Source organism: Uranotaenia lowii, chromosome 2, assembly GCF_029784155.1.
Source record: "Uranotaenia lowii strain MFRU-FL chromosome 2, ASM2978415v1, whole genome shotgun sequence".
In the NCBI taxonomy this organism is placed as follows: Eukaryota; Metazoa; Arthropoda; class Insecta; order Diptera; family Culicidae; genus Uranotaenia; species Uranotaenia lowii.
This window is the reverse complement of record NC_073692.1, coordinates 224,102,576-224,123,181: the sequence shown is the minus strand read 5'-3', so window position 1 is coordinate 224,123,181 and position 20,606 is coordinate 224,102,576. Positions and strand designations below refer to the sequence as shown.

General features: G+C 37.3%; 2 protein-coding genes and 1 non-coding gene across 4 annotated transcripts in view; 1 reads left to right on the top strand and 2 right to left on the bottom strand.

Moving 5' to 3' along the window:
* Positions 1 to 1,746: 1,746 nt before the first annotated feature.
* LOC129746401 (wee1-like protein kinase) lies at positions 1,747 to 6,276 on the top strand. Its single transcript, XM_055740041.1, has 5 exons — positions 1,747 to 2,151; positions 2,250 to 2,920; positions 3,059 to 4,031; positions 4,102 to 4,244; positions 4,760 to 6,276. The coding sequence occupies exons 1-5, from the start codon at positions 2,108 to 2,110 to the stop codon at positions 4,930 to 4,932; spliced, it is 2,004 nt and encodes a 667-aa protein (XP_055596016.1). The 5' UTR covers positions 1,747 to 2,107; the 3' UTR covers positions 4,933 to 6,276.
* The window catches only part of LOC129746400 (cilia- and flagella-associated protein 251-like), a 28,559-nt gene continuing 13,090 nt past the window's right edge, over positions 5,138 to 20,606 (bottom strand). For both annotated transcript variants that reach the window (XM_055740039.1, XM_055740040.1), the window contains exons 11-12: positions 6,731 to 6,805; positions 5,138 to 6,664 (exon numbers count right to left, since the gene is read on the bottom strand). In XM_055740039.1, the coding sequence (XP_055596014.1) occupies positions 6,314 to 6,664; positions 6,731 to 6,805 (426 nt within the window). In that variant the 3' untranslated portion in view covers positions 5,138 to 6,313. The remainder of the gene's footprint in view (positions 6,665 to 6,730; positions 6,806 to 20,606) is intronic.
* Positions 14,673 to 14,791, bottom strand: LOC129750229 (5S ribosomal RNA). The gene has a single exon (XR_008738359.1). It is a non-coding gene; the product is annotated as a 5S ribosomal RNA (ribosomal RNA).

The window sequence follows — 20,606 nt, the reverse complement described above, 5'->3', positions numbered from 1 at the left end:
TGACTTTCAAAGAGAAAATTAATAAAAAAAGCTGAGAACTTATTCAGTGATGCAACTGATATTTTTTTTAAATATATATATTTTTACCGTAGTAAATTTATTTAAAAAAAAGAAATTTGCACTGTATTTAATACATAACTAATTTAATATATTTTTCATTACTATGATAAGTGCTGTTTGGGTATCGAGCCGGTTTAATTTGCCTACCTTCTTCAAGCAGTGGGGGACAAAATTGAAAAAGATGGGAGAGCTTCCATGTAAATTTAAGATAAAGAGCTTTTCAAAGAAGGGACCATATTTAAAAAGGTTTTCTTTGAATTGCAATTCAGAACTGCAGCTGCAGCTCTCATTTCAAAGTTGTTGGTTCTGAAGTATTATGAGGTTTGATTTAAAAAAAATGCTCTCTTAAATCTAAATTTGAATAAATTTTTACATATTACATTTATTTCCGGAAGGTGTAGCAAAGCACAACGGGTCAGCTAGTTTTTAAATATTTTTTTCACACTTTTCGTAAAACGTAAGTTCCGATCCTGGGAACGCACCTACTGGCGAGCAAAATGCCATTCCACCTTCGTCAAAGAAAGCACAGGGATGTTTTCCGGATGCAGCTTGTTGAAATTCCAGTTGTTGGACTGTTGCGGGTTTCATGTTGCAGTTTGAACCTGGAAGAAAAAAAAACAAACACACAAATAAGAAATTAAAAAGTTGGAGAATCTAAATACTTTAAGATCAAATAAGAAATTAAAAAGTTGGAGAATCTAAATACTTTAAGATCGGACCTTACCTGTAAGCATCCGGTTTCGATTCAGCTACCATTTAGTCGTGGAGTTGGAGTTACTAAAATCAAGTAAATTTAGCTTTTTGCTAACTCAACAGTAATAAAAATATTTTTGCTAACGGAAAGTAACAGCGAAATTTTGCTAAGAGCACCAGTACCGGTAAGTGCTATCCCAGGTGTTAACCCGAGACACATTCTAGGTCTTATTTTAACTTTAGCAGCTCATTTGCGCACCGATAAGTGCTAAACTGGTTTCCATTTTTGCCACTGGTGACGCTCCGATAGGTGTTGTTGTTGTTTGTTGCTGTTTTCTTTTGTAATTTTTCCCTAGACACTTTAGCACCTGTCAAATCAGGAGCTGGTCGGTATTCAAATATGGCTCCTGGCTTGCTTTTTTAACACCCAGGAGCAAGATAACACCTGGTTTGAAACCTTGCGGTGCGCCGTCTAAGTGTCAAAATGGGGTGTTATTATAGCTTTGACACCTGACCGCTGCTGATACTCTAAGTGGAGCCCCGAAAGTTTTGTGTGTGAGTTTTACTGTGCACAGATGAAGCAATGGCAGAAATAGTATATGTTTGCGGTCGTTTGTTTTAAGGTTTTTTTTTTAAATGTGGATTGTTTTCATCGATTTTTATTGCTAGGCGTTATGAGAATCACTGTTTCACAGAAAATAGTCTAGAATGATTTTCATAAATTAAACCAACGAACCATTCTACAACTGATTAAAAAAAATCGAACAAGCCGCACAGCGGCCAAAGGCATTACTAACACATTGTTTTGCTACTCTCCGCTAGGAACGCTAAAGTAATATGCATTCACTTGAAAGCAATGCATATCGACTGAATTTGCTTTGCACCGGAAACAACCGCTATCGCTGTTTTGACGTTCGCCTATTTTCGCCCGTTATTGAAAATTGTTTTCGCCCGAACGAAGCCGGGCAGCAAAAAGGACCGAAAAGGAAGAAACTACAAATCAAACGGAAATTTTGTTAGTCGCCCATTAATTTGTTTGCTGTTACCTGTTACGAAAAAAGTTGATTTTCAACCATTCAAGCGTCTTGAAATTTGTTAAACTAGTGCCAAAGTGTAGTTTAGATAGTGGTTGGGCTGTGATTAGTGAAATTCCCCCGTTAAAAGGTGTTTTTGAGCGTTAAAGTTAGTTTGAAAAATCGGGAAACAGGAATATTCCTGCAGTGGTTGTTTTCGTTTCTGCTTTGTTTTCAATTCCGGTACGCCAGGAAGAAAAAGAAGTGCTAAGCAATTTTGCATTTTGACGGTTTGTTGGGAGAATGTTTGTTTTGCTGACGCTTCTGCTGGAATTTAATCGATGAATAGCACTAATTATCTACCCGACGAGTTTTTGCATGGAAGGTAAGATGATTGAAATCTTTTGGATCAACAGAACCTCGAAATGGAAAAAATACAACTGTAGAAATATTCAGGTAATTAACGTCAATAACATTTTCCAGGCCGATGGACAATTACACCGAGAGCAGTGGAGTTGATTCATCGCCTGATATGAATTCTAGTGTTGAGCTTCCTTCGCCTGATCGATCCGTGGTTCAGCCACGGAAGTTAACGTTTGGTCTTTCTCCAGACCACGATAACCTACAGCTGCAGGGGCACGGAGACTTCCGTCGATCTACCATGCAGGGCAGTCCTCGGAAGCAACCATCTCTGTCGCCACCGTATCGCAAAGTCCGTGCCTTGCGGCTTTTCGATTCACCGGCTACTCCGAAGACAATCATTCAAAAATCGACCTCGAAGTTCATGAAATCTCTAGCCGGCGTTCAGCCGAATTTATCCAGTTTTCCTCCGACATCCACCAAAGATTCAGATATTCTAGCCAAACCAATCGATGGCCATGCAGGGGCAGGTGGATTAGGCTTGTTTTGTGATAAACCGAGGGCTGTTCCGCTGCACCGGAACTACGAAAATGTCATTCCGTCGGCCAATGTGAATCCATTCACGCCACCGGGCATGTTTATGCGGACGAAAAAGCGAACCCGCTCCGGTCAAGATGGACAAACTTTGGATGGAGCCTTGACGTTGAACTTGAGCTTCCCGAGTATGTTTCCCAGTAACAAACTCAATCATCTGCAGCAGCAACACAATCCCTCCTCTCGGCAGAGTTTTGCAGGTGAATATACATTTGTATCTATTAGTTAAAAATAAATCTCAAATTTTCATCCTAACTTTAAAAAACTAAATTCTGTTGGAAGCAAGCATTTTTTCCATAACGATTTCAAACGAATGAAATTTTCATCAAAAATTTTAGGTCCTATTCAACCGTCAAAACCCTTCGGAAGCGATCTGCTCAAGGCATCTAGTCTGCTGGACGAAGATTACGCCGAAGTACGGCAAGCTCCCAAGAGGTTGGCGTTGCAGGACTCCAACATTTCGCGATACGAAAAGGAATTTATCGAGCTGTCTCTGCTGGGTGTGGGTGAGTTCGGTCTCGTGTATCAGTGCCTAAACCGGCTGGATGGTTGCGTTTATGCCATCAAGAAAAGCATCAAACCGGTGGCTGGAAGTTCCTTCGAGAAGCGAGCCTTGAACGAGGTCTATGCCCACGCCGTTCTCGGGAAGCACGATAACGTAGTTCGATACTACTCGGCCTGGGCCGAAAATAATCACATGCTGATCCAAAACGAGTTCTGTAACGGCGGCAGCTTGCAAACGCTACTCCAGGAGCGCGTTCTCAAGGAAGCCGAATTACGAACACTGCTTCTGCACATCGCAGAAGGTCTCAAATACATCCACTCAAATGATCTCGTCCATATGGATTTGAAAGCGGGTAATATATTTCTCACCAAAGTGCCAATTCGACCTTACTCAGGCAGCTGCAGCTCCAATCATGGGCCGGATAATGCCGATGATGGCTTCGAAGACATCTACGAAGATTTGGAAAACGAATATCTTGTAACGTACAAGATTGGTGATCTGGGTCACGTGACTTCGGTCAACGATCCGCAGGTAGAAGAAGGAGACTGTCGTTATCTGCCCAACGAAATCCTCCAGGAAGATTTCTCCAACCTTCCAAAGGGTGACATATTTTCTCTGGGAATTACCCTCTACGAAGCTGCAGGAGGTGGGCCACTACCTAAAAATGGACCCATCTGGCACCAGTTGCGAAGTGGCGTCTTCCCGGATCTACCCAACGTCAGCCGGGAGTTTAACGAGCTGATCAAACTGATGATGCATCCTGAACCGGAGAAGCGACCTTCATCGACAACGATCTTCAACCATTCGTAAGCATAGAAACTTGTTTGTCTTTGTGCCTAAACAGCCTAATTATGATTTTTTTTTATTCTTCTACAGTGTTCTCTCGCCGTTGGAATCCAAGACCAAGGCACAGCTGTGCCTGGAACTCAGCATGGAACGGCAGAAGAACGAAGTGCTCCTGAGGAAGCTGAAGGAACAGAGCAAGCTGCTGAAATCGTTTGAACAAGCACAGACGCCAAGTAAGTCGCGAACAAATGTTAATGGGGACACTAAATTTGAATTGTCTTATGGCTCGAAATTTTTTCACTTTAAAAGCACTCATTTAGAGCATGGTTGGCCAAGGCATTCACTACTTTATTTCGAAGCTAGCGGACGGCAAAGTTTGATAGGTGCAAAAACTAATAGTAAAAAATCCCGTTTTTTGGTTTTCTTTATTTCTCGAAAACCTTCAGATAACTTTGTACAAAGTATGTACAATTGTACAATGCAATGCGAAAAAACACTTAATGTAAAATGTCAACTTAGAAATGTAAACTGATAATGTCCATCCTAATTGAAAATTCTGAACTGGATTTCTTTGAAAACTGTCCTCGTAAAAGCTTGAAAAAGATTATGAAGAGTTTTATGAAACTAACTTAAAAATTGTGACTTCGCCAAACGTAAAATATGCTTTGATTTAAGTTTCGACATAACCGATTAAAATCTCGTACAACATGAATTAATTACTTTCGTTTCTTTTCCCAACGTTCTACAGTGATTCGCAAGTGTCGAACTGGCGGCGGCGGCGGCACCAACAACGGAGCTACTCGGGACCTGACCGTTTCCGATCGGAAACTACGTTCCTATTCACGCAAGAAGCGCTCTACCAATCACCTGATTACGACCAGACGCGGAATTCGGGACAACAGTAAATCCAAGGACTACTGACGGAGATGACCGGCAAGCAGAAAAGCAGCAGGACGCAGCGGAATGTTTTGGACCAAACGGAAAGCACAAACGGTTACCGGATACCTATACACTCTTTTATACATATCAAATTGTTGCACTGCAGCCAACATGTCGAAAACAGAGGAAAAAAAATCGGATAAAGTAGATTTCTTGTATTAAGCATTCATTATTATAATTTTTGGTATTGTATTCTCTTAAAACGTATTCATTCACTATCGAAAAAAAAACAATTGTTTATTGCATTAGGGTTCTCTATTAAAAAGTAAATTTTTTAGTTTCTAAATTTTGTTTCGAAATTTTTACAGTTCCGTATAATAAAAGTGAGTAAATTTGTATGTAATCTTTCTTAGGCAGTGCGCTAAGCATAATATCGAAAGCTAAAAGTTTGTTTTGAAGTTGAACCATTGTTAGAATCGTGAAAATGTTTTGTGTTGTTAAAAGTGACTGCAGCCGTATTGAAAAAAAAAAAAATCTAAGCTTTGACTCGTGCGAAACCTTCCAGACCAGAACGCAGAAGCGTTGCGTGCCGTTCATAACGAATGACTCGAATTATCTAGCGGGTTTTACGGTTAAATCCTCGCGATTATACTGAAATTTGTGATTGAGTGTATGGATTCAGTGAAAGGTAAAATAATTCAATTTAGCACGAAGAACCTGTTCTTCGTAGAGATTGCGATAGTTTAGGTTTAAAAAAAATCGAAACAAGTTCCAAAAAGTGAAGAAAAAGCAAATGAATTTAACGAGGACATAAAATCCAAGTGAAAAAAAACAAGAAAGCTTTGTGATTGTATACTGTAAGAGTAACACTATTATGATGTAAGTAAGGAGTCTTTTTCGCTACACTTGAGAAAAATGACAAACTATTGATCTTAATCTGTCCAGAAAACTATAATTCTATCTTCATATTAAAAGAAAGAGTATCTTATCTCATCTATACGATAATAACTGAAAACAAATAGCTACACATAGTCTGTAAATATATTTTTTGTATTCTTCCATTTTCTTTCATCCTCGTTCAGTAAACCAATGCTAGGTCACATATTTTCCTCCTACTTTTCCGAATTAAGACTCATCATCACTAAGGCCATATAATAAATAACGTTTAACATAGGTTAAATAAGCGTCATCCAACTAATTTGTCATTATCTGCTGTTCCTCGTCTAGAAGAGAAGCAACAATTAATAGTTAAAAGCGGTGAAAAATTTTCAAAAATGTAAAACCATGGTTTTTGTCTAATGTTCCGGATTATAATACTAATATAAAATTAAACATTGTCGAAAAAGAAAGAAAAATATGTTCCAAATAAAGTGATATTCCAACTAACACAGTATTTCTCTTCAATTCCTCTAGAGAAATCTTCCTACACAAGCTTATCAGCCAATGCCTCCAGCGGAACCAAAAAGGTGTACGTTTCTCCTTCGTCGGTGACGCTTTCATGGGACTGGCGAAGGATGTACTTGGGAAACAAAACGGCCGCGTAGTAATCGAGCAGCTTAACGTCCGGTTTTTCGCCTAGTTTCGACAGGTGTCTGTTGAAGGATTTCAAATCCACCGAAGAAAAAACTCCCTTGGTGATGAACATCAACGCCGCCCGGACGTCTTCGCAGTCCGGATTGAATAGAGTCCGGTGGTTTAGAAACAGTTTGGCCACTTCCTCGAAGGTAAGAAAGTTCACACCAAACAGGTGAATTTCTTTCATCAAATTGTCCTCCTGGAATTGTGTGAAATCGTTACAAGAATCGGAAAACTGTGCCTTTTCAAACGAGTGCCAGCTTACCTCAAATTGCGACATGTGAAAACCAATGCTTCTCATAAAGTTGGGAACATCTCTGATATCCATAGCGTCGCGAATCTGAAATTTGTATTGAAGGAGTAGGAATAAATGACTATATAATACGGATTTAACCCTCTACTGCACACAAGGCCATATAGGTCCTCGGTTTCAGTACTGTAAAAAAATTCAATCAATTTTAATGCTTCAAAAAATTAATTAATTTAAATTCAAAAAATCAAACTTCTGTAAAAGTTAGTCACTAGACACGCATTCCCCAAAGTGGTGAAGTATCATAAATAAACAAAAAAATATATAATTGTGGAAAATTATCTAATTTTTTATACTATTTTAAATAATTATTTAAAAACTATTTAAAAAAAACCAACAATATTAAAAAACTATTTTATTATATTTAGTTTTTTTTTTGTATTAATGGCTTATTAGGAGGTCAATGTAGCATTAGACTGAGTCGATTTGGGGTCATTTTTTAATTTCTCAAACCCTGGGGTCTAAAATGCTTCGTTTTGGTCCTAAACTCATCGATGATTTTTTGCAGAATTTTTAAGTAACGTTTACAAGAGTAAACGAGGCAAGCCGAACTTGAAAGACGCTGTTGCGGGGCGGACGGGGCTAAGGGTTCACCCCTAGCTTTCACGCAGACCTATGAAGCTCCGGCAGACCTAGACCAAAGCCTCCTCGGATTTGAGAGCCTCGGCGGTTTTGTGCCGCCTCAAACGGTAATAATGGGCGGAATGACAATGTGTAATGTGGAAGTGCGCCAATGATAGTAAAAAGTTTTCAATTAAATAGATTTTCTAATATTTTAGATCGATACAACGTTCTACTGGGGTCGAGCTCATAGTACTAAGTCTGGTGCCCTGCGTTGTTCTGCGCGTCTAAAGCGGGCCACAGACTACACAACATTTGTACAAATGCGATGAAATTCGATGAAATTTTGTCGCTGTGAGCACGATTTGCATAGTGTATGGCACTGCTTGAATGAGCGCCCAAACGGTTGGAGTAAAATCGGTCGGGATCGAAATATTTTGTACAAAACATTCTCCCAGTCGGAGTGCAGATGGTTTTTTTTTGTTGCTGTTGCTGTTTTCGCCAGCAATCATTTGTGTTCGCGTGAAATATGTTTGTATAGTGTATGGGCGAGCATAGATCAAACAATCGACGCGGAATCATCGAATTTGTACAGGCCAATTTGTGTAGTCTATGGCCCGCTTAACGACGAAAGAAGAGAATGGAATCCATCGGGTTCTCTTTAGCTCTTCAACTCAACAACATGAGTAAGACCCGCTCTACGTTGCTGAGATTATATATAGGAATAAATTAAAACGAAAGGCAGTAAAGGACTCGGGAAAACCAGCAAAAATTGTCAGGTCAACTTTGGCGCAATGTTCTGGCTCCACGCGCACCTTATTGAGCCAAAATGCGCAAAGAAAGCTGATATTGGGTGCAAGGAAGCTCGACCAACAGAAGTCTGGTGACGTTCTCTCAACAGAACCCCAATCTTTAGAAGATTTTGAGGTCCCTGAAAGGTTTACCAAAACCGTTTCAGGTGAACTATTTTTTATCAACAACCATTGACGGAGTACGGGCAATTATGTTTGGAACGACGGAAGCAATACGGTGGCTTGCTGAAGCAAAGTATTGGGTTATCGACGGAACATTTGAAAGCGTTCCCGCGTTGTTTCGGCAAATGCTGACACCTAAAAACATTCCCTTTTGTATATAGCCTTATGAGCACTAAGACGGAACATGTGTACCGAGAGATTCTGGCGTCGTTGGTGTCCTAAGGTTTTTTTGTTTCTTTACTATAGTATAAGGCTTAACCTTTTGCCAAGATAACACACAGGACACGACAATCATTTGATGTTCAGAGTTTTGAAATTGATATTAATTCCCAACATTTTCTTTTGAGAGGTGATGAATTAGGCATCGATTTGGAGCCGCAAGTAGTCTTGTCTGACTTCGAAAAGGCTGTGATGAACGCGTTTTGATCGGAATAACTGGTTGTTTTTTTCATTTGAGTCAAAATCTTTTGAAGTACATCCAGCAAGTAGGGCTTGCATCACTGCTGAGAGAGGGAAAAATATTTTAATTTGTTCAAAATGGTGCAAACTTTGGCCTTCTCGCCTCCCGAGAAAATTCCGAATGGGTTACGAGCCATCCGACCACAGGTACCGGACGATAAATTTGATCCCACTTTTAACTATGTCGAAGAATATTACGTCCTTGGACGGCTTAAGCGGACGATGAAAGACGGTCGTGTTACCAGAGTGGATCCTGTGCACACTCGTAGAGCATTCTGGAACACGTACCAAGAACCAGCAATCAAATCGAGGTTTGGCATCGCCGCTGGGGTGAATTGGTGCGAAGAAACGTCGGCGTCTACAAAATATTTGAAGAAATTATTAAAGAAGAAAACTTTATGCGGAGTCAAATCGATATGTGTCTCGCAGGGAGTTCCACCGGTAAAAAAAAACCATTTGACACCGAAAACGATTTGATGATTTTGAACATAGTTACAAATTATGATAAAAGTATTCATTAAGGGATAACATAAGAATAATGCACAACTGAGGTCTATGGGAAAATAATTAAATTCAAAATATTTTTTTTCTAAGATTAGATAAATAACCTGAGAGTAAAGTATTTTTTTATATATCAAACGTAGGTATACCTTAAATTTAAATAAACTCGTAAATAAATCTTGACTAAATCTTGAATTTGTTTGATTGTTCATAATATTATTGCAAGAAAATGAAAAACTATCGTGAACGGCCCTAATTCTGCGCAGTTAAGGATTTTTCAAATGTTTTATGTTATAAAAAATTCACCTTTCAATGAATATCCTCAAAATTTTGTGTACAGTTGGGCTAACTAACAAACTTAACGGCAAACATAATGAGAGCTCGTTTTTGGAACAAAAACGTGGATTATTTACAACATTTGGAAAAAATGCAAGTGGCCCTTATTCTGCGCACTATTTTCTATTTGTTCCTAATTCTGCGCATATGTCCCATATTCTGCGCACCCAAGTAAAACCAATATACCAGTCCGTACTGATAAGACCAACATTTAATTTACTTAAAATGTATTAAAAAGCATTTTCTACGCTATTGTAAATTGCGAACTCGTATTGCAAATTATGAAAAAGGGCTAATTCAAGCCTTGGATCTTTGAAGCTTATGTGACACTTTCTTTCACTATTTCTTACTGAAACTTTTTTCCTGCAGCTCGCTTACCAAATATTTGTTGACCGATCATGTTCTTCGCCGGATCTGGTCAACTAACTTGTTTCGTTGGTGTGCAGTGCAGACTTTTCCGAAATACAGAAGCAGCTCCGGCGGGCCACAATATCGCCCAGCAGGGGGAACTACGCGCTGCTTAATTTGGCTTACTATCAGTCAGTATCAGCAGTTAGTCAACGAGTGCGAGTTAGCGGGTGAATCGAGAGAAGCTTCGCGTAGTTCCCCCAGCTGGGGCGATTTTGTGGCCCGCCGGAACTGCTTCTGTATATCGAAACAGTCTGACAGTTGGAACTGAACGATTAACACGCGAACACGATAGGGAACGGAAAACAAGATTTTCTATTTTTTGTCAACAAAACATGTAGATTCGAAGGGATTCCTAAGAAACTCCCAACAACTTTACGGATATCCTATCTTCATAAAACTTATTAGAAAACTGTAATTAAAAGTCTCCTAACTACCTGCATCCAATTCCTTGCAACTTTAACATCAGTTCTCTCCGGTGCTTTTCATTCTGCGCATTAGGAACATAAGTAAACAAATGGTGTCAAATTCTGCGCATTGCTTAAAGCATTGTTTTGATGCGAAAAACAATTTTTATCTAAAATTTTTTTGGCAGTCATGTTCAGAATGATTTTATCTTTCACGTAAAGGCATTTCCAATGAGAAAATTCTGTTCAACACTGTTTCATTTGATCTTTTTGTTTTTCTAACACTTAAGCTGTACTGCTAACGGCGGCCATTTTTCAACGTTTGCTTGCTACAATTATTTTGATTTATTCCATTTCTCGCGAACAATTCATCAGTTTTCAAAATAATTGGAAGCATTTTGAAGATAAACAGTAACTGAAGAGATTCAGCTTGTTTCATGGATATTTTGTTCATCACATCTTGAAATATTTCTGTTTGAATATTAAAATGCGCAGAGTTTGGGACTGCGCAGAATAAGGGCCGTTCACGGTACATCTCTTTTATGGAAAAGCGCCTATTGTCACCTGCTCAGTTACTACTTGATCACGATATTGCTTAAAGTTCCGACGATCGCCATTTTGAACAAAGGAAACGTAAACGAATTTTCCATTTGTCTGGAAATTTTCGTTGCTGGAATCCCATCAGGTTCAGAAGCAAACAACCTTTATAGCTTTTTCGCAGCGCGCTTAATAAGATCTTGGTTAATTTCAAAAGTGTTCAATTCAAAAGCATCGACAGGTACATGATTGATGGCTTCACTGCACTTTCTTTCGGTTGAAACGGTTTTCAAAAAAACTGACTTGAAATGCTCTGCAAATAAGTTGCAACATGCATCTGAAGTCTGAAGAGTTAGCAATGGCGTCATTGTAAATTACCGAGGTTTGTAGGGAGCTCGATTTCCGTTGGTGCGTTAACTAGATTGTAAACGCAAGACGTGTAGCTTATGAAAAGTTGCATTTAGTTTGCGGAAGGCGGTGCTTGCTGCTCTAAACTAAAATAAAATAAAAAAAATCCATAAATCGCTGACGTTAGCGATTAGCGGAAACACGTTTTTTGCCAGACACTGGAAGAACTTAAACCGAAATGTCTCAATTTTTTTCAGCATTACAAACGATTTGCATGATTATTTGGTTCCCAGAATTGGTAATAACGACTGATAACAGAAAGTAAGAAGAGAGGATCCAGGAATTGGTTCTCAGAATTTTGTAATAACAACTGACAACATAAAGTAAGAATGGATCATCCAGGAATAGCAATAGCAGGGCCGAATTAAACCATCGGAAGGCCTGGGGCCATTTTTCTCGGGGGGTCTATGAATCGATTATATTTGTATGTCATCCCGAAGAATGCGTAATATCTTAAACGTGCTTAGGAACTGGAAATGAGTTCAGTATTTTCAAATAACGATTATGTCTGCTTAGAAGGTATAGTTTCTGATATCTTAAAATAAAAATTGTTAATAAATCATAAATCACGTGCCAAACACTATAGCTCTATAATTCAGTTGATTTCATCAAGTTGGATTAGCTGCTAGATTCCACGTCAGAAAAAGCCCATTGTGCCCCGATCAATGGTGCTCTGTTAGCCTCGAGTCAACAAGTTGAAGTGAAAACGCATTTTGAATCTGATTATACTGAAACTTAACATCAATAAACTTAACATAAAAACTTTAGGAAAAATGTGTACTTCATGTAGCAGTGCGTCCATTATATAGATCAAGATGATTTAACGATCCTAAGAGGTTCTCCGGTTCTTAAAAATTATAATAATTTTGTCACTTGATAACCTAGTGGGTTTTAATACTTTTGTAATGATGATAAGGAGATTTCTTTTTTGCTGAAAAGTTTATACTATAGGAACTACAAAACTGTTCCTCGGGAAAATTTATTTGAGAAAATACTTATTTCTTTAGAAAAAAAGAGGTGCTTTGTTCTCCCGGGTGCTCATTTTGCCCTTATCTCCCCTACATGTTTTAAATCCAATTCCAATTTTAGTTTCGATTACTTTTCCTTAATTTCAAGAAATTAAAGAAATATAATTACTTTTTTCTATCCTTTGGGCCCCCCCTGAGCCCGGGCAATTGTCCCCTCCCCTTAGTCCGGCCTTGAGAAATAGTTAAATTAAACGGTAGCAAAACGATCAACCGATTATCAGCACCAACTTAATGGCAGAGATGATTGCAGATGGTATTCAGGAAATGTCCGAAGTCAGTCAGTTGTTATTCTGTACAACGTAACAGTTCAGTTAAGTCATGAAGCTCTTTTGGGGATTTTGTTGGATTTTAGTGTTTTCTATCAAAGAAATGGAATCTGCAAGTCCTACTTTACAAAATAAGATCTTCTCCATGCGCCGCAGTCCTGATGGGTGGAATTCATCTACTTCAACAAGAGCACCTACTCTAGAACCATCCTGCCCAACACCTCTTTGTCAGAACGTCCAGTCCGGAGATAATCAAGAAGAAGATGATATGTACATATACGATGAAGACATTCCTAGAACTACGGAACGCCGTTTTCGATTGAATATAACAACACCACTTAAAACAACAACCAAAATCCCTCCTGCTACTTCGAAACCTACCAAATCTTGTCGACAGAGTGGAAGAAATACTACATTTGGTTTCAAACTGACATGTACCTGTTGTCTGCATAAGAAAATACTAATCCGCCCTACGGTTGTTAATTCAAAATTTGGTAAGAATAAGCATATGATAACAACGACAACTGATCCGAGGGCAATGACTAGGAATTCTACAAAATCACCACCAACTTCATTTATTGGAAAAACAAAGGCTCTGAAACGTGAAGATTTAGAAAATTCACTTCTGGTACCAGTGACTTTAATAGGAGATAATGGCGAACCAATAGATGCCAACATACTGATTCCTAAGGATAAGGTGAAGAATTTAGCTGTTTCCAGGAATAATAACTGCAAGCAATTCAACATCAAGCGAGGTTAAGTGGAATAAGAAAATGAAATTTTTACTTAAATCCATTATAGATTCGAACTGCGTTCACTTAGACGATAATAGCGGCCATCGATGAACGCAACATCTTTTAATAATTTTGTTGAGAAATCCCCAACTACATATACCTAATACTCAATGACAAAACTTGTTCATTTAAAATCTAGAATAATTAAATCATCTGTATCTTGGTAACGGATTGACTAATAAATAAGATTAACATGTACATGAGAATGTCCCAAATTTGTATGGGAAATTTCAAACTTAAAAAATGTTTGCAGCCTGCAGCCTGCAGGTTAAAATTAATCCTAGACCTAGTATAACATCTCATGCAAAATTTGAGCCAGATCGGATAACGTGAAGGGGTCGCTTAGCCTGAAGTTTGTATGAGATTTGAAGACATTTTGTTCGAGAAATCCAGTTTTTAATCAATAACTTTGGTCCCTTATGGTCGATTTACGGTTTTTCTTAAAATCTAGGTCATGACAAATATTTCATCCCAAGACTGCATTTTGATTCGAGTTAAGACAAAAAAGATATTTTTTTTGTATGGTTTATGAGCTGACCCGGAAAAGAAAAACGGATCGGGGGACAGAAGTGGAAAATTTACATGAAAGAAGAATAGCTTAGAGTAGGATAGCGGCAACAGAGCCCGAGAGTTCTGAAGCACCAGTTGAGGGAAGCGTTAAGATAGTGCTCGACGGATTGGGACTTGGGACAATTGGGCCCTACTTGAGCTTCGAGTTAACACAACCTCCAATTCAACCGAGCAGTAACAGTATGGTAGCAAAAGTTATCATATGCTAACGCCTCGATATCATTGTCAGAAGGGTTCACTATCTTACCGTAGTTAAGTTATCCCTACCTGTCACCTAACCTTACTCGATTTAATAACTTTGAATTTATGATCATTTTACTCAAGATTAACATAGATTGACTAATAAAACATATTTTCCGAATTCAGGACGAAACATCTAGATAAGAAGCAATCTCTCAATGCAGCAATTATTAGAATTTTTGCTAAACACAAATAATAACTGTACCAATTTTTTGGAAAATTAAAAAATAAAATCGAGGTACAATGATGAATTGCATGATCAATATCTTTTGTACTATCATTGACTTATCGAAATAAAAGGATATAAACCATGATGCAAATGGCGATGCTATTCTTCTAAAACCTCATTGCTAATTTTGAACAACTTCTCAAAACAACCTTCCTAAATCTTTGGTTAAAGTTTGGTGATGCCAACGACACGCGACGTTCCCAAGCGGTCACCCATCTAAGTACTAATCGCGCCCGATGTTGCTTAACTTCGGTGATCGGACGAGAGCCGGTGTTTTCAACATGGTATGATCGTTGACTATTAGTGCTAGTGGTTGAATTTTAACAAAAATGTTTCAATCTTTTTGAGCATTACAAACGGTTAGCATGATAATTCCCAGAGTTGGTAATAACGACTGATAACAGAAAGTAAGAAGAGAGGATCAAGGAATTGGTTCTCAGAATTCGTAATAACAACTGACAACATGAAGTAAGAAGAGGTCATCCAGGAATAGCAATAGCAGGGCCGAATTAAGCCAACAGGAGGGCTGGGGCCATTTTCTCGGGGGCCCCTATGAACCAATTAGATTTGTATGGACTAAAGAACTGGAAATGAGTTCAGTATGTTGCCTTCAAAAAACGATTACATATGTCTGCTTAGAAGGTATAGTTTCTGATATCTCAAATTAAAAATTGTTAATAAATCACGTTCAAACATTGCCAAACATTGTTGCTCTATAATTCAGTTGATTTCATCGAGTTGGATTCACTGCTAGATTTCACGACAGAAAAAGTTCATCGTGCCCCGATCAATGGTGTTCTGTTCGCCTCGAGCCAACAAGTTAAAGTAAAAACGCATTTTAAAATCGATTATAGTGTAAAATTATAAATTTAATGATGGTGAAACTTGAGGAACAATGTGTACTTCATGTAGCAGTGCTTACATTTTAGATCAAGTTGATTTAACTATCCTAAGAGCTTATTTTGCGGTTTTTTTTTTAAATTATATTATGTTCGTAATTCGAGAACCTAATTGTTTTTTTATATTTCTGTAAAGATGAAGTGGGTTTGTTTTTTTTGCTGAAAAATTAATACTTAAGGAGCTACAAAAGTGTTACTCGTGAAAATTTATTTGAGAAAATACGTGTTTCTTAAAAAAAAAAGAGGGGTGCCCACACGCTGATAAAACTAGTGCCATTGAAATGAAACAAATACGTTTTTGAATTAAGGTTTAAGTGTTCGTTGAATCTAAATTTATTTATTTATTTATTTCTATCAATAGGAAAGAAAATTATGTTGAGTTGATGTAAAAAAGACAATGAATTCGTGCCAAAATCAATGAACAAATTCTTCGATTTTGATGAAATTTTCTTCGAAACCAACAACGATGGATGAAAAACATTGTGGCGGAACATTCTTATACCGTGGAGGATTTTTGGTGAGTTATTTTTCCCTACATTTCATTCAATGTTTTTAGGGTAAGTATTTTTGTCATTCATTTGTGTCTTAATAGCTTTAATGTTTTCTATTTACCTCTCTTCTTTATAGATATTCTTCCGGAAAATTCGTCCAAGATGAACTTAAGATAAACTTATTATTTGAAAAATAAAATTTTTAATTATTTTTTAAAATAAAATATTTATGGTTGCTTTTTATTGTAGAAACAAGAGAAAATAACTAGATCGAAGAATACTTTATAACATGAAACGAGAATGCTATAGATTTAAAGGATTTTATAATTTAAATCTAAGTATTTGAGATTTAGAATCGAAGTACATTTTTTGATTCGAAGGATTGGTGGTGCTAAGGAAAATCTATTTGAATCAAAGTAATTTTTATTTATCCCAAAATCAAAGGAAAAGATCTTTTGTTTTTGCGGTGCTTTCTTAAGAAATAAAAAATATTTTCGTAGCACGCAGTCATGCCCTTATATCCGCTACATGTTTTAAATTTTAATTCCAATTTTTACTTTCGAATTCTTTTCCTCGATTTTTTAGAAATTAAAGAAGTACAACTACAGTTACGTTAAACTTTTCCTTTCCTCGCACCCCCCCCCCTCCCTGAGCCGGGGGTGAGGTGGGGGGGGGGGGATCGGCGAAAATCCCCCCCTCCCCTTAGTTCGGACTTAAGAAATAGTACAAATAAACGGTAACAAACGAACCGGTTATCAGCACCAACTTTCTGGTAGAGATGATAGCAGATGGTATTTAGCAAATGTTCGAAGTCAGTCAGTTGTTATTCTGTGCAAAGTAACACTTAAGTTAAGCCATGAAGCTCTTTTGGGGATTTTTTTCGTTTTTAGTGTTTTCTATCAAAGAAATTGAATCTGGGAGTCCTGATTACTATGAAACTTCACAAAATAAGATCTCGTCCAGGCGCCACAGCCCTAATGGAAGGAATTCAACTACTTCAACAAGAGCACCTACTTTAGAACCATCCTGCCCAATACCTCTTTGTCGGAACGTCCAGTCCGGGGATAATCAAGAAGAAGATGATATGTACATATACGATGAAGACATTCCTATAACTACGGAACGCCGTTTTCGATTAAATATAACAACACCACCAAAAACAACAAAAAAAAACCCGACCTGTCATTTCGAAACCTACCAAATCTTTTGCACAGAGTTTTAGAAATACTACATCTGATTTGAAACCGGCATGTACTTGTTGTCTGTATAAGAAAATAGTGAACCACCATACGGTTGTTAACTCAAAATTAAGTAAAAAGAAGCATATGATGACAACGACAACTGATCCGAGGGCAATGACTAGGAGTTCTACGAAATTACCACCAACTTCAATTATTGGAGAAACAAAGGCTCTGAAACCTGAGGATTTAGAAAATTCACTTGTGGTACCAGTGACTTTGATAGGAAAACATGGTGAACCAATAGATGCCAACATACTGATTCCTAAGGATAAGGTGAAGAATTTAGCTGTTTCCAGGAATAATTATTGCAAGCAATTCAACATCAAGCAAGGTTAATTTGAAGAGGCAAAAGATAGTTTTATTTTAATCCAAAGGTAATCATTCAGTTATGAATTTAGAATATATTGAACAAATTATCATTAAAGATTCAAATTGCGTTCACTTAGACGATAAAAGTGGACATCGATGAACACGACATTAATCTGGCTGCAACTCTTCTTGTGCAATAAACTATATTTTTGATTATTTTGTAGAGAAATCCTTATACTCAATAATGATAAAGCTATTTAGAATCCGGAATAATAAAATCATCTATAACTTGATAACGGATTGACGAATGAATAAGATTAACATGTATGTACATTAGACTGCCCCAAATTTGTATGGGAAATTTAAAACCTGTGAAATGTTAGACGCTGCAGGCTAAAACTGATCCTGAGCCTAGTACAAGATCCCATGCCTAATTTGGGCCAGATCGGACCACGGGAAGGGGTCGCTCAATTAGCCTGAAGTTTGTATGGGATTTCGAGACATTTTGTTCGAGAGGAACATGAAAAACCAGTTTTTCGTCAATAAATTTTGTCTCCTTCGACCGATTTCTTTCAAAAACGGGTTTTCTTGAAGCCTAAATTATGACAAATATTTCATCCGAAGGTTGAATTTCAATTAAAGTTAAGATAAAAAAGTTATTAAGCTTAAAAAATTTGCTAACTTTTTTAAGGGTGATATTCATCACTGTTTTAATGATGCGACTAAATGTCCGACCAGGACACTTAATGTAAAATACATGCCGTTTCGTCAAATAATGACCGATTTTAACCATTGTTGTTGCGCTTGATTGAAATTTTTAATGTTTTTCTAATATTTGAGTTTGGATGATATTCACTTGAAAGTTCGAATAGAAGTAAGGGCGGAAAAAAGCTTGACAGTTTAAAAAAAAATTGCATAACCTCAGGGGCTTAGGAACATGACTGGATGATTTGTGATGCCAATAAAAAAAATCAGTTTTTCATCAATAAATTTTGTTCCCGCCGGTCGATTTCTTTTCAAAAACAATTTTTCTAAAAGCTTAAATTATGAAAAATATTTCATCCGAAGACTGCATTTTGATAAGAGTTAAGATACAGCGACCAATTGATGAAAAACTGGTTTTTTATTTTTCTTCCAAGCAAAATGTCTCAAAATCCCATTCAGGCTCGTGATCCGATCTGGCCCAAATTTGACATGAGATATTGTACTAGGACTAGAATTAATTTTAGCCTGCAGCTCATAACATTTCACAGGTTTTGAATTTCCCATACAAATTTGAGGCAGTCTATTGTACATATTTCCGCCTTTGGGCGGGGTTTATGTTTCATCTTTTCTACCTAACTCAGGATAATTTTTTTCTCAAAAAATCTATTCAGAATGGTTGTTACTCTCAGACCCAACCGCCAACAATTTTTTTAGATCGAAAAACACATGGACCAACGCTTTATGATTCCATTAAAATGATAATTTTTCGAAAAAAGTTCCCTTTATATTTTTCTCACGTTTTTATTATATTGGCTGTAGCTTTCTTTTGATAGAGAATGAAGGTGAATCTTTTTATTGGTATCACAACCCGATCAGGAGGGAAAAACAAAATTATATCAAAATGAAATATTTTGATACTTATTTTTTTCTATCTAAATGAGATATAATTCAGTACTCGAAGGATGTTAAAATATCTCAAATTATATCAAAAAATCTATACAGAACAAATTATATCAAAATTATAACTCATCAAGATATGAGTGCTTCGAGAAAATTTTCTAGTGGAAGGTCAATAAACCACATTATTTGATAAAACCATGCCCCATTTTTGATTTCCCAAAGATTTGATTCAATTTTATGAATCTGTTGAGCGAAACTCGTTAATGTAAGGTTTGAGCCGTTGACTTCGATGTCCGTGTTTCAGAAAAAGTTGCACGTATATCAAAATAAGATATAATCATTTTATTTTAGGACAATCCGAGAAAAATCTTGATCATTGAATATGAGCTCAACCCCATTCAAGTTTGTCAATCAGAATAAGATATAATTCAGATTGGAGAAACTTAAAATCGAAAATTTGGGGTACTTAATTATAACTGAATCAGATGCAAATATCTTGGTGAGATACGTTTGAGTTATTATTTTGATATGCTCTCCTGATCGGGAAATCGTCCAGTCATGTTCCTAAGCCCCTGTGGTTATGCAATTTTTTTTAAATTGTCAAGCATTTTTCCGCCCTTACTTCTTTCCGAGCTATCAAGTGACTATCATCAGGTACTATCGGCTTCTCAGAAATTTTAGGGACAAAACACTAGCGCCAAAAAATAAACGACGAAAAAGTCTTCAACCTCAAATTCGAAAATTCAAATAGCATGCATCGTTTTTTTGTTTATAAATAATGTAGTAGATTTTTTCGTTATTCGTTAATGTCAGCTGCGAGTGTCTCGAAAAAAAGATTCTGTCCCGATGGCAGGATTTTGGCGGAAACCGGCATCAGAGTTGATGAAATAGGAACTAGCTTTGGATATGGTGACGACTTTCGAGGAGGTAAGGTGAAACGAAGAAGCGGTCCGATTTTTGAGCCCACAACCGAGGAGAAGGAAAACCGCTCCAAACTGCAGATAAATACAAATGGAAGGACTGATGACAGTGTAAGAAAAAAAATGGTTTAAAAATCACCTTATAAATATGTTCTTTCTTCGCTTTCAGGATTAACTCTCAGCGGAAAATCTGAAAAATTGTGAATTGCCCTTCGACAACTAAAGCTTCGGAGCACTTGTCTTCTTGCTGCCACTGGAACAGCGTGGTCCACTTGTATCATGTTATTTGCTGTTCCTCTTATCCTTACAAGCACATAGGAACGCCTTATTTGGTTGCAGACCCCTGACATTCGCAAAAGTCTCCACAACAAATTGTACCGATCTGTACAAAGAAAAGCTACGTTAGTTGGGAGAAAAACAAAGTTCAGAAGTTGAAGTGCAGAAAATTAACATCGAGTCGCATCTTCACGAGAGATTTTGTTTTGCCCGGGGAGAGAAAGATGCACTGGATTCTTAGTTTCTATGTAACGAAAAGAAAATAAATGTTATGTTATGCCTATCCTGTTCTTAATCTTTATTGTATCTTTATTGTTCCTAAACTCTATTTTAATTAGCTTATATTTATATTCCACTAGCTGACCCGGTGTG